At 41.0% G+C, this 13,764-nt stretch overlaps 1 protein-coding gene across 1 annotated transcript in view; it reads right to left on the reverse strand.

Moving 5' to 3' along the window:
- Nucleotides 1-13,628, reverse strand: part of LOC111239889 (proprotein convertase subtilisin/kexin type 5-like) — a 28,218-nt gene extending 14,590 nt beyond the window's left edge. The window contains exons 1-18 of the mRNA XM_022769827.1: nucleotides 13,479-13,628; nucleotides 11,948-12,052; nucleotides 10,392-10,568; nucleotides 10,091-10,234; nucleotides 9,721-9,797; nucleotides 9,381-9,469; nucleotides 9,094-9,266; nucleotides 8,661-8,864; nucleotides 5,741-5,841; nucleotides 5,522-5,625; nucleotides 5,044-5,164; nucleotides 4,588-4,776; nucleotides 3,313-3,449; nucleotides 3,049-3,171; nucleotides 1,394-1,496; nucleotides 969-1,159; nucleotides 588-672; nucleotides 20-123 (exon numbers count right to left, since the gene is read on the reverse strand). Of these exons, the coding sequence (XP_022625548.1) occupies nucleotides 20-123; nucleotides 588-672; nucleotides 969-1,159; nucleotides 1,394-1,496; nucleotides 3,049-3,171; nucleotides 3,313-3,449; nucleotides 4,588-4,776; nucleotides 5,044-5,164; nucleotides 5,522-5,625; nucleotides 5,741-5,841; nucleotides 8,661-8,864; nucleotides 9,094-9,266; nucleotides 9,381-9,469; nucleotides 9,721-9,797; nucleotides 10,091-10,234; nucleotides 10,392-10,568; nucleotides 11,948-12,052; nucleotides 13,479-13,628 (2,377 nt within the window). The remainder of the gene's footprint in view (nucleotides 1-19; nucleotides 124-587; nucleotides 673-968; nucleotides 1,160-1,393; nucleotides 1,497-3,048; nucleotides 3,172-3,312; nucleotides 3,450-4,587; nucleotides 4,777-5,043; nucleotides 5,165-5,521; nucleotides 5,626-5,740; nucleotides 5,842-8,660; nucleotides 8,865-9,093; nucleotides 9,267-9,380; nucleotides 9,470-9,720; nucleotides 9,798-10,090; nucleotides 10,235-10,391; nucleotides 10,569-11,947; nucleotides 12,053-13,478) is intronic.
- Nucleotides 13,629-13,764: the final 136 nt, after the last annotated feature.

Here is a 13,764-nt window from a genome sequence, read left to right on the forward strand (position 1 = left end):
CCTTGAGCTCTGCTCTTACCTGCACAGGTAGCACAGGCCTTGTGACAGGGCTTGCACGTGCCCTCCTGCTTGTCATGGTAGAATCCGGCTGCGCAGCTCCGCTGGCACCGATTCCCCTGCAGACTGGAGAGGGCGGAGAGAGCATGTGGCACCGTGACACACACACACACAGCCAATCATGTGACACTGTAACGATGACTCATTGCCTTTAGACTGCAGGCTCAGTTTTCCAACCCACAGCACACCACCACAAGCACTTGGTGAACTGAGTCAGTGAACACTGTATTCCGGAAACTTCTAACTAAACAATATGGTGAATTTGTCAGAGATGTTTTGTCCTTTCCTGTGATGATATGGTAAAATGGAAATCAAGATACATTTCTCTTTTTTTGAGCTGTGTGTAAAAAGGGAAGGATGACAGACTCCTTTGAATACACAGTTAAAAATACTGTAACCTTTTCTAATTGTCATGATGCTGCAGAGGGTGTGTGTGCACAAGGAGAATCGGTATTGTCAGCGACGGCAGGAGAACGAGCAGTGTTGACCGAGCAGTTAATTCAAGCAACATCAGAGAGTTTGCTTCTAACCTTGTGTCTGGTTTGCATTCTGTGCAGATGCTGTAGGAGGAACACTTCAAGCAGTTTTCACTGCACTTTCTGCACATGTTTGCATCTGTGGGGAAATCAAACAATACACATGGAATACACATCAGAGCGATTAATCAATCTTACTCACACACCCCTCAACTGCGTTTACATCAATTGACTATTCATTAGCAGCATATGCAGCTGTATCCAAACAGCTCTTCTGTAAGCCGGGAATCCTTAAAGGTTCACTTGAGGATATTCCTTCTGTCTTCTTCTGTGTTCTAGTTCAGTATAATTGAAAAAAAAAAAAAAAAAAGAAAAAAAGAAAAAAGTTCCAAAACACTTTGTAATGCATAATGGCTTTAAAGCCAGAAATCCAACCGTGGTCAAGGTAGTAGTTGTCCCCACAGATGGCTGTGCAGGTGTTGGTCCCCTCAGTCAGGTGATGACCAGGTTGACAGGAAGTGCACTGGTCACTGCGGCTCCCAGTGCAGCTCTCGCACGAGGAGTAGCACCTCTTGCAACGCCGGCGGTCACTCCAGAATCCCCTGGGACACTCCGATACACACATCCTGGTGGACGGACACGGACCAACGCACACAGAGGACAAGAGCTGTAAGTTTCTAAATGAGTGCGAGTGGAGAAAATGACATTCTGGGTCCATTTACACCACAATAAATGTCTTTATTATTCCTGAATGCAAGCTTTAACAATTTGGCATACTATATCATTTGTCTGCAGTATGCTGAGCCCTATATCCATACAGTTCACTGCTTTCTGGATCTACTGACTGTGATCATGCTAACCTTGTGTTGTTCTTGAACTTGAGAAAAAAGTGTAAGCACGTGACGCACTGCTGCGGGCCGGGCCCCTCACAACCATCGTCACTGCATTCTGGGTCGCAGGGTCCTGGAAGGGCAAACACTCGCAACGTCACTGCACCACTATAGCAACAACAGAGAAGTTATTTAAACTGCTGATACACTTCTATATTTACACAAAGACTACCTGAAGATGTTGTAAATCTGCTTTCTAGAGAAGAGCGTGTGGAGGTTAAGGTCGGACACAATGTGGCAGGATTTAGATATTGAGGCTTATTATTTGAAAGTCACAAGTACAGACAAGCTTTTACACTAATATCACATAATTATAATCTTCTGTATCTTTATTGAACACACCCATCAAACATTGACAGTGCCGGTGGACAAAGTAAGTGAACCCTTGGATTTAATAACTTGCCAAACCTCCTTTGGCAGCAATAAACTCAAACAAGCTCTTCCAGTAGCTGCTGCTCTGACCTGCACAGTGTACAAAAGAAATTTTGAACCATTCCTCCTACAGAACTGCTTCGGCCATATTTTCAGGATGTCTGGTGTGAACGGCTCTCTGGGTCATTCCACAGCATCTCTATTGGCTTAGGGTCTCGGCTCTGACGGGGCCACTCCAGGCCCGGAGGCAGCAAAGCCCCAAATCATGACGCTCCATCGTACTTCACCTTTGGGATGATGCTTTCATGTTGGTATGTAGCTCTCTTTTCATGTTATAGCGTTGAATGTTCATCCCAAACAATTCAAGTTTCCCTAATCCCCGTTTTTTTTTTTTTTTTTTTTTGAGAGCAGCGGCTTCCTCTGTGGTGTACTGCTATGGACACCATGCTCCATGCATCCATGCACCATGGTCGACTCATAAACAGAGATGTTGAGCAGCTCCAGTGATTCCTTCAAGTCTTTAGTTGTTACTCTGAGGTTCTTTTCTACTTCATTGAGCATTCTGCGTTGTGCCTTTGCACCCACTTCAAGGGAAAGCAGTCACAGAACTGTATCATCTAACTTTAAATAACCTAACTGTGGACTGATGAATATCTAAACTTTGAGAGGACTTTGTCACTTGTCCCAGCTTTATGCAAATCAACAGCTCTTGTATTGTAACTCTTATGAGATCTCCATTTTTGCATGATTCACATCAGCAGATATTTGCTGAAGAGCAAATCATAAAAGCTCCAATCTGGTTTCATTGAACTCCAACTTTGTTAGCTTTTGTTGATGTGATTGAGGACTCACTCAAAAATGCCCACTGCAACTTGCCAGAGCCCATCTTAAAATGTCTAAAGATATTCAGTTCATAATGATACGAGATGAAGAAAGTCAGAAAATACTCAGACGCTGGAAACTGAAAGTGTTTGTAAACTATTTTAGCTTAAAAAATTATTTTTTTTTTTCACTCAGATCATAAATTAAGTGACCAATAGTTCAAAATCCTCATCATTTATTTGGACATTATGTTTGAATGATAGAAAACTCTTTAAAAACATGCACCTCATTGTCATTTGTATATAACTGCTTAGCGTCTCACTGACTTTAGCTGAGCTGACTGATCGCAACCATAACACTGTAAATCTGCATTACAGTATATTTAGCTGCTGTCAGAGAGGTCTGAGCATGATACTGAGCACATGACTCACCATTATATTCTTCAGTGAGGTCACTATCCACCAGCATCTCAGCTGATCGGACTCGCTCATGATGCGCAGGGTATGGCTGGTCTGCGGTGCCATAAATCACCAGGGACCACTCCTTTAGCCCCCCTGAGAAACAACAGAGAAACAGAGAGAGAGGAAGACAAGAAGTTCGTCCCATGAGGCCTGGACTGTATTTTAGCTGCTGTTCTAGTTGAAGTTCAATGTATGTTTCATAATACTGAGATGTTACATAGAGGAAGAGCAGACCTAGTTCAGTGTTGTCTCTCTTCTGAGAAGGAGTATCCTTGATTTTCAAAGTCCATTCCCCCGCTGCCTGCTCCCCCCAGCAGTGAGTCGTCATCAGCTCCCAGTTCTGAAATCCCTCTGTGGAGTCGTCGAGAGGCCTAAAACAAAACATTACATAATCATGACATAACCGCTACTACTACTGCTAATATTACTACTACTACCACCATCACCACTGCTGCTAATACTGCTGCTTCCACCACTGTTTCTACCGCTGCTACCACAACTGCTGCTGCTTCAACTACTACCACTACAAGTAGTAGTAGTACGGAAGAATTATTCAGGTCTTTTAGTTAAAGAGTAAAGTAAAAGTAACAATACAAAAATGTAAAAATGCTCAATTAGGAGTAAAAGTATAAACAATAAAAGTATTCATTAGGTAAATTTTTTTTTTCAAATGATTTCTAAACATAAAAGCATTTTTTGTTAGGGTTAAGTTATATTTAATACTGCACAGATTCATTATCACTATATCTGTGATATCTGTGAAGAAGTAGCATAAAATGGGAAAATTCAACTCAAGTTCCTCAAGACTGTATTTAAAACTGTTATAATGTTTCTGGTCATTTGGGGGCAGCAGAACAAGCTGTGCCTGTTAGCATACAGTTATTTATTCAAACATTATCATTTATTTGGAGTCATGTTTCTTGCCACCTGGCAAATGTAAGTCCAATATTCACAGTTGTCTCTCCTCCAACTGCCGAAGGAAATCCCTGGCTCTTTAGCTGCTAAATCCTCTACTACGTTCAGTAGCTACTTGCTAACAGGTGCTGGACACGTAGCGTACACTGGGTTCTTATAAGCATCTGCTCAAAGTAGCTCCCTGTTGTGGCTGGAAACGAGGATTTCTTCACTTTCAGATTACACACAGTAATTTCATCCATTGTTAAAATAAAAATATTGATTATTAGAGCAGCTAAGTAAAGCAAATATACATAGTTGCTTTGTTCCAATTTGCTTTAAATAGTTATCAACACTTTGTTGTGCTCTTGCTGTTGATTTGTGCTGTACTTTTGGTATTGCATTGCAGAGTTTGCTTAAAAGTAAGATAGTGTATGTAGCGGGAAATTGACAGGAATTAATTTAACCAGAAACTTTCCCAGATACCAGCTCCTGTGAAACATCATGTGAGAACCTCTCCTGCAATTTTCCAGTAGTGTTTGCCAAAATCCACATTTCATCCTCCTATTGGGACTGAGGTGGCAAACTGAGGCCGAACTGAAGAACTGAAGTTACCTGTTAGCTAGCAGCTGCGACACCGTGCCTGAAGGGGATGTGAGCGCAATAGAAAGGTCGCCGCGACGACCGTGAGTGATGGTAACACGGACGACGACATGCTCCACATAAGCAACGCGCTGCTGGGTTTTGGTGGAGCAGCCTGTAGTCTCATACACAGACGTCAGCACCGAGCCGGGATGAATAGCTCTGTCATGAGACGGGGAGAGGAAAAGAATAAAGAGGCACAGTGAGCGGCAGAGATAAGAGAGGAGGCAGAAAACAAGAAGCACAAGAGAGAGTTACAAGGAGAGGAGCGGTAAAGAAAATGACACCCATTAAAGTGTGTGAGAACAAATGCGAGAGAAATCCATGTGAGAACTGAGACAGAAATAAATCAAGTGTGATGAAAGGGGAGGAATCAAGGGAAGCCCTGACTAAAAGTGGAGATCTCTTGCAGTGCAGTTGGTGTGATACCTGCTCAGCTGGATGGGAGCCTCCTCCACACACTCATGCTGTGAGGGCACTTGTTTCCAGCGCTCAGCCTCCTTCACCATGCTCTCAGCATCCAGCAGGCCAAAGCCATACAGGTGGCTCACTGACAGAGAACCCGCACATCCCCAAACACACACACACACACACATTAGCTGGGGCATAAAAGGCGCTGTAGCTTATAAAAGACTTCACACACTCCTGGGACTTTGTAGGCGTTTATCACTGTTCTGCTCACAGCATCTCATTAGTTTCATGCTCGCTGTTTTATAGTTTCCCTAAAAAGAGCTGAGAGAACATTTACCAAAAATATGCTTATCAAGCCATCCCTGCTCATCATCTTTATTATTATAATTTCTTTGACGATTGCATCCAAAAGATATTATGTAATTGTTGATATTTTCTAAACTACTGGCAAATATTGAAAACTGTTTGAAATTCAGCAGAGATGTGATGGGAATACCTCTGTATCCAGCTCCATTAATGTGCCAGTCAGGGGCAATAAGATGATGAGATTTTGATGTTCGCACAATAATATGCTGCACATCCCTCCAGGTTAGCAAGGGGCTGAGAAAAGGTCAAACGGAGACAAAACATCATACTCTCGTCACCTGACTATACCTATTGATTTCAACGGTGGCTGCATGTGTGGATCTTGTGTGTACGTGGGAGAGCTGCTTACTTTGCGTCCAAAGTGAGAGCGATGACACCTGCAGCCATGGAGGAGGAGAGGGAGGTTCCTGACTGAGGTCGGCTACAGCCCTGCTGTGGACCCACTGTTACCTGTCGGGAACAACAGATCTTTTCAGTATTTAACTGGCTTTTTATTCTTTACATGATGGAGTAGGTTGCACAAGACTTCCAGTATATTTGGGTTGAGTACCACTACACCATACACATTTGTCTATCGCACCACCGAAGATTTTACTGTTTCTGTTTCTATGTGTTTTCATTTATTAGATCATCGTGAGTTGCATCATGAAATGATTGGAATTTGGTGTTCAAAGGTCAAAGTCAAGGTCATTGTGAGCTGGCAAAACATGTTTTTGGCCATATCTCACAAATTCATACGTTAATTATAACACAATTTAACACAAATGTCTATTAGGATAAAATGGTGAAGTGATCACATTTTATATCCAAATAGTCAAAGGTCAACTGCAAAAACACCTCCGGCCATTATTCAATGCTGTAACTCAGGGAGGGGGGTTGTGACCAAATGGCAACTTGGCTGGTTGGTGAATTCTAGTTTCTTGTATTTTTATTATTATATTACACACTATGGCACCACTACACTAAGAGTTTGCACAAATAACATTTGATTAAAAAAGTTAAAATTAAATCGACATTTGTGACACGCTGACTCAAGTCACAGGTCCATGTGAGACCAATCAGAAACAAAATAAACTAATTGACAAAGCATGAATTGGGAGTATTTCCAGGTACTGTCTGTGCAAACAAATAAAACAAGTGGAAAACCTCTTGCTCGCCCTGAAGAGCCAGAACAATTTCCCACAGGAGGTTATAGGGTCTAATTAGCTAATTTCATTTCTTCATGTTTTTGTGAATTTATAAGTTACTGCTCCAGCAGGAAGAAAGTTCCCAGAGTATATTTCTGGGGCATATCTATTTGATTGACAGGTGTCTCAGAAGATCACACTCAACTGCATAAGTTGTCGCTTGCTCGCCCCCAACACTGCTCCCCCCAGCCTCCACCTCATTTCCCAAATGTGTATTTTTTTGGCTTTAAGCAGCTGGCAAGACGACAGTGATTATTAGATCCAACTATAGACTTCCAAGCAGCTGTGATGTCAATAGAGTTACATATTTCTTACTTCATGGCAGGTTTATATAATGTTTTATTTTTATGAATCTTTAATTATCAAATAATTTCCAAGAGGTTTCCTGACAGGAACAATGTAACTTGGTTTATAAAAAAGGAGAAACATCATTTAAACCCAAGAAAATATTCATTAGTCATTCATTTATTATTGGAAATAATGCTGTGCTGTGCACAGAGTTAAAGACTGACCAGGTTATTTCAGCAGTTATTTGGAATTATTAATTAGATATTTCTCAATTAAGTTGAAAATTATCAGAAAAATATTCAGAAATGATGCAACTGAAAAAATAAGTATTACAAGACGATCTTTGATGACATTAAACTGGTCATGAAATTATGGTATGCTGATATCTAGTTATGTAACCACATGATTTAACTGAATTTCTTCAGTTTATGCTTTGAGTTTATCCAACTCAGACAATAACATATTATTTTACATCATCACATATCATTATTTCTTATTTATGCTAAGTTAAAGTAACTTAAATCTTTGTGCTGCATCCACTTCCACAATTCTCAGTTTTTCAAATTAACTTGCTCTCCAGTTTCTTTTCATTTTATCATCTCATGTCTGTGTATTCAGCTTCACTTTCGACTCTTTATTTGTCCCCGGGGGGCAATTGAATTTGCTACAAAAAATATGTAGACTACACATACAAGACAGTAAAATAACAAACTTAAAAAACAAGCACAAACTAATTTCGAATTAAGTGCTAAAGTGCTCATCTTTGTATATAATAGCATAATTTATTCTCTCGTACTTACTCATACCTGCACTTTAGCTGTGAATGATGCTCTTGCTTTGCAATACTAATTAGATGCTAAGTGCATTTGGCTTTGTACCTGTCCTCTGCACAATCACTATAAAAATGAATCTAATGTAATATATGGAGTAAAGTTATCACTTGTGGGAGATTTTACTGTACACAAAAAACCCAGGAACAGAGTTCTTCAAGATGACCCTTATGATTTAAGCACCTCACATAATAAGAGAACAGGAAGTGTCTGAGGTGCACACCAACTATATCTTCATTATAGTTTGACTATCTGAATGTATAAAAAGACAACAGTTTCTATCATGTAACTTTTTCAGATCAAAAAGAATTTTGGATTTCTGGAAAATCTTAACCTAAATGCAATGCATGCTGGGAAAGATTATGAACACTGAGTTAATAATAAAAGAAACATATTTTACATACATCATATGAGCTTTAGAATCCGAAGGATAAAGAAAACACACAGTAAAAATAGTTTTTCCTTCATTCCTGACTTTAGTTAACAGAACATTCTTGTTTTGTAATGAATCACAGATTAAGATGTGCAAGTTATCAGGACTCAGACGCTTTTGTTTTGTTGTAGGCACAGTCTAAACTTTTACTTGATATTGATATTTTTATTTTACGGATATTTCAGGATTCTAAGGCCTAACAACTTGTAATTGCTGTAGATGGAACATAGAAGAACATAATTTGGTATTTTTACAGTGTAGTTTTGAAATTTGGGGTGATGACCTCAAGCGAGAAAATATTTTTCTGGAAGATTTAGATAAAGCTACCCGTAGTGTGTTGATTATAGTAAAGAAGCAATGTGCAGAGTGTGTTTATAAGTGCTGACCGAGAGGGGCCGGGGTTACTTGTGGATTCTCTGTGAGTAAGAGTGTCTCCATTTCCCACACAGACCTATCTCAGCACACAAAGGTTTATGTACAAGTCTTTTGGTCCTGGAGACATTTCTTATGTTTCTCACAGCCTCTACTCACCGTCTTCTTTGTCTCCCCACCATAAGCTGTCGCCAGTGTGGAGGTGCACTGCTCCAGGTAATGTGGCTGGCTTCCACGCCGAGTGCTGCTACTGACAGAGATGGTGTAGATACTGTTGCTGTAGCCGTCACAGGAACAGTGGTCACCTCTCTGCCCTCCGTTTCCAGACGCCCAGACAAAAACAGAGCCCCTCCCATGCCGGCCCTGAGATTAATTGGTGAAGCAGACAGAGGTGATTAATTTATTAATGGTATTTACACATTGATAGGGAGAAAATGATAAGCCCTTGGAGTAAATACACAGCCGCAGGTAGGACACAGATGTAAACAAACACACACACACACACACACAACCAACAAGCTTTTTTTCCCCGTCTTTCTCTTTCACACACAAACTCTCTCTCTCTCTCTCTCTCTCTCTCTCTCTCTCTCACTGTTTTAATGCCGTTTTGTAAAGCGAGATGAGTCAGAGGCCCAGGCCCCTCCAAAGTGGCTCCGTCATCTGCTGGCCCCCAGCTTGCTAAGTAAATATCAATATACTGTGGTCTGAAGCTCAGTGATTGGGCCTCCACGATGTCTGTCACATCTCCATCCAGCATACGGATGCCTACAGGTACAGGGGGGCAGAAGAGCAAAGATCGTGTTTGAATCCATGACATACAAAACTCTGACCTCCAAAAGTCCTTCAACACGCTAGTTTCGTGCCGTCACATGGTCTCACCGCCTATCCGTGCATGGAAAGACACTCCAACCGTGCACTGAGAGTTGTTTGAAGCGGCACCAACCATCCCTGCACACTGAGTCCCATGGCTTCGGAGAAAGGAGGAGAACATCAGAACATGAGGTTAGATGCATATGCATGAGGAGAAGACGGGCTATTTCCGTTACATCAAACCAGTGAGAAGACAGAATTCAGACTGGGGAATTTGCATATCCATATATGCATGTAATTACTGGGGAAAAAATGGAAAGGAAAAGCATGCATTAATTAAAGTTAGAATTATGACTGGAAAAGGAAAACAGGTGCAAAGAGAAATCTAGAAATAAGAAGAAGCGCTCACTAGTTTTCAGCATTGTCTGAATAACTCGGAGAAGGATCTCGGTCTTGTCCGTTCACATCATAGCTGGCGAGAGGATCCTGAATCAGATGGATAGTAAGTAGCAGCACATAACAAGATGCCAGCAGCTATCTGTCTCTGTTTCATCAGACAAATCACAAAGAGCATTATTCACCAGTCCACTCGACAGTTAAGTGGATCAGACGTTTAATGTCCATTCCAATACTCTTAGCCGGCCTTTCCAAACCTTTGGCCCAAAAGCTCTGCCTGCAATATCTGTCTCAGCTCTGCGCTCTTACACTAAGAGCTCTGCCAAATTGCTTATGATTAATGTCCCCTTCCCAAGAAGAGCCTCCCATCCCAGGGCACTTACATAATTTGGCTTCAGATCCGGATGCTCTCTCTCAATGCCATCATCTAGGACAGACACCACCACACCCTTCCCCGTGTACCCTCTCCTCCAGGCCGCTGCAATGTTCATACGAGGCTGGCAGCCTGTGGACTCATCGCTGCAGTGCTGTGGAGCAAATAGTGGGACATCCAATTTAGCCCTTGGGAGTAAAGAATAAATCAGGGTCTATTTTAGGCTCTGTCTGTCTGGGTTTGTGTGTCTGTGTTTCAGAGTTGAGTTTAGTAAAGAAAAAAAAAGAAAAAGAAAAAAAAAACTGACTCACAATGTACCACAGGCTGTTCCACACTGGGTCGTTGAAGTGCAGCATCTGGGTGCGGTTGGACTGAGGATGGGCAGGAGGAAGGTGTTTGGTTTTCATGTCTAAAAAGGAGAACATGTGGCTTGCTCTGGAGTTCCTCTTTACTCTTCTCTGGACCACCTGCTGTTGGAGCCATTCCACCTTAAAAAGGAACACACAGGGTATTTGTACTTATGTAGACATGTACTTTTAGTCACGCTAGAAGAATCGCCTAGGCGGTTTGTTCAATCATGGTTCCCAAAGGATGAACCCTCTGACATTTCTTTTAGTGCCAGCAGCAGGTCAGATTTTGCCTCTTACACATTGAAATCTCTCTAAATCTACAACATAGATTTTGCGGAAATTTTGTATGAATCCTGATAACTTTGGTAATTCCCTGACTTTTCTACTAGCGACAGACAACAATTATAGGACTGATCACCTTGAAATTTGGTACATGCTATCAGAGTGAACTGCATTAATGTTAGTGATAGAAACTAATACAATAATGCTACAAATATGAAAACACATACAAGAGTAAAAGTACAAACATTAAAAGGAAAACATGTTCCAAATCCAGAAATACAATAAACAACACAACACATACACATAGTGAAAACACACGCAACAATAATTACTACTCCAGAAGTGCTACAGGACAGGTGGTGGGCTCAATTCTTGACAAACAATACACTATACACTTTTATTCATTAAATATGGTATTTTTTCACATGAGAAAATGACAATTTCGGAGATGTGACGACCCCCCTGCAGTTTGAGAGCTGCAGTCCAGCAGCTCGCTGTCCGATTCCAGAGATGAGAGGCCGGTCAATGTGCGCCGTCGTTGAAATATAGCTAATATTTACTGCTGCCAATTTGTCTGAGGGTAAAGCTGGATACATTATAAATACATGTTTTATTGGACAGTTTAACCACAGTGCTGCCTCCATACACTTTGGCATTCTAATACGAGCAGCTATATCACTTGTTCAATAAACATTTACATAAAAGTTTTTATAAATATACATCACAGATCAGATACCAGGTGTATTTTTTTACTACATTCACTGTCAATTACATTTTTTTCCCCTCAAAAAGTCTGTTTAGAAATAAGTCCATCTGTAATGCTGTCATCCCCGAGCACTTCTGGTGAAGCAACTCTTGTTGCATGTGTTTCCCCTTGTTGCATGCGTTTTCATATTTGTAGCATTTTTTTGTATCCCTTTAAGTTTGCTCTCGCTCTCTCTCTTGTATGTGCTTTGTCCTTCGGGCAACTTTAATTTTAATGCTTGTAAAAAATTGAGATGTGGTGTTTAACACTGAGCATGTTGTTCCTCTTTGACTCTTGGCATTTGTAGGTTTTGTCGGTGTATGTGTGTGTTAGTCCGTGATGTGGGGGCATGAGTGTGTGTCTGGGTGTGGGGAGGGGCCACTCCATGAACATGTGTGTGTGTGTCGTGTGTTTGTTTGAGGAGGCAAGGGAGGGGACATGCAGCTGATTAATAATCCAGCAGAGTCTTCCACTTCTCCCGTTACTATACCTTGGTCTCCTTGGCGACGCTAACAGTCACCTCTTTGTTGGACACATCGGACCGCTTCGCTGTCTCGTGGTGGCGAAAACTGTAATAACTCCTCAGGTCTCCGATCTGGTGAAACAGACATCAAATCCTCTAAATGAATTTGTTTTCCTGGTGAAGGTGTGCGGCGCTGTCTCTCGGCTAAACAGCTGTTAAATTATGAAAGTGCCTTTGGTGTCTTTCATTAAGGCGGCTACCTTACACCTGTGATAGTTTTTCAGCCGAAGGCAACCTGAGCCACACCGCTGCTCATGTGTGCCTTATACATGCACATCCTGTACCTGTGTGTCTGTGTGTCCACAATGCCATGATGTGAGCAGATTTTTTTTTATTACATACAATAAGAAGAGGAGCTCTGAGTAATTTAGGTTTAGTAAAAAAGTGTTGGCCATTTTCTATGACTGACGAGAATAAATTATGGTCCTAATTTATTCCCTGATGGCTGTGTTGTGAAATTTGCTCTTTGATTTCGGTCCTCAGCTCTATAAAGCCAAGTATTTTTTCAGTTTCAAAAGCGTCTCTCTGGTTCATATCACCCACAGTGAAACACAGACCCGAGACCTGCAACTTTCATTACAGAGCCAATCCCGAGGGAGTACATGTGTTGAATTTTATGGGCCCGGGCTCTACAGCTTTCTGTGTTTTATTTATTAGTTTTATTATTTATTGATTTTCTTTGGGTCATTCTGTGGGCGTATTGATGAGTTTGGTCTGATTGATTTCTGTTTTTATTTCTTTCATATACATACTGACAAAAGCTCTGTGGCTTTAACTGAAATGGCAATAAAGCAGTGGATGTTGGTTCTTCAGGGTTTAACTGTGTGGATAATTAATATTATATGTTGGAGGTCCGTGTACTGAAATGAATGTAAGAGGTGAGAGAACAAAATGTGATTTCTGGCAGCTTGACAGGCTCGTAACATTGATGAGCAGCTGCTGACTTCTGACATAAAAAGGTTCTTCAGGAAGCCACAAAAGCAGAGGTCCGGCAGTGTTAGAGGAAGTGTTCAGTCTATGAGACAAACCAATATTTTAACTTCATTTTGCAGCATCTTAGTGGCAGATTAATACTGGTTAGGATTATAAGATTTTTTAATCTTTTGAAATATATATTGAAGATGATCAAATATTTTTGACTCTTAAATATGAGCAAGAATCTTTATAAACTTTGCTCTAGTTTCTACCAGACAGATAACTGACGGTGAAATGCAAACACAATCACATTTGTTGCACTAAATCACTAAATGTAACATGAAATAAAATTTGTGTAACAGCTCCAGTTGATTATTTGACATATTTGACATTGAACAAACAAAACTTTGTACATATCCAGTACTTTGTCTGCTTTTGATGTGGCCTCATTTCAAGTTTTCTTAATCTAAAAGACACAATATTAACTGTGACAGACTGAGAAATTAAGAGCTTTGACAACAGTTGGAATCAATAATGCAAACTTGTCCATGTCTGGTGCTTGTCTGTGTTGGACCACACGTACCTGACCCATATTTGTGAATCCATATTTCTCTGCTATCCTGTTCACAGACTCCGGGTCGCCTCTTATTCTTATCGCCCAGTCGTTGGTGTAAATCGTTGCTTGACAAAACTGAAGAAGAGTTCCCATCCACAGCGCGAGAAAACGCGCCATCACTGCACAGGTGAAGAGGTTTCCTTTAATTAGACGGCGCCCGCGTGTTTCATGCGACTTCCGCGTTTGTCATAGTTTTTCGTTGAAGATTCAAAAAGCTCGCTGTTGCAGAGAAACTTCTTTCATCAGAGGTTCT

This window comes from Seriola dumerili, unplaced genomic scaffold, assembly GCF_002260705.1.
Source record: "Seriola dumerili isolate Sdu_G_001 unplaced genomic scaffold, Sdu_1.0 BDQW01005691.1, whole genome shotgun sequence".
Classification (NCBI taxonomy): domain Eukaryota; kingdom Metazoa; phylum Chordata; class Actinopteri; order Carangiformes; family Carangidae; genus Seriola; species Seriola dumerili.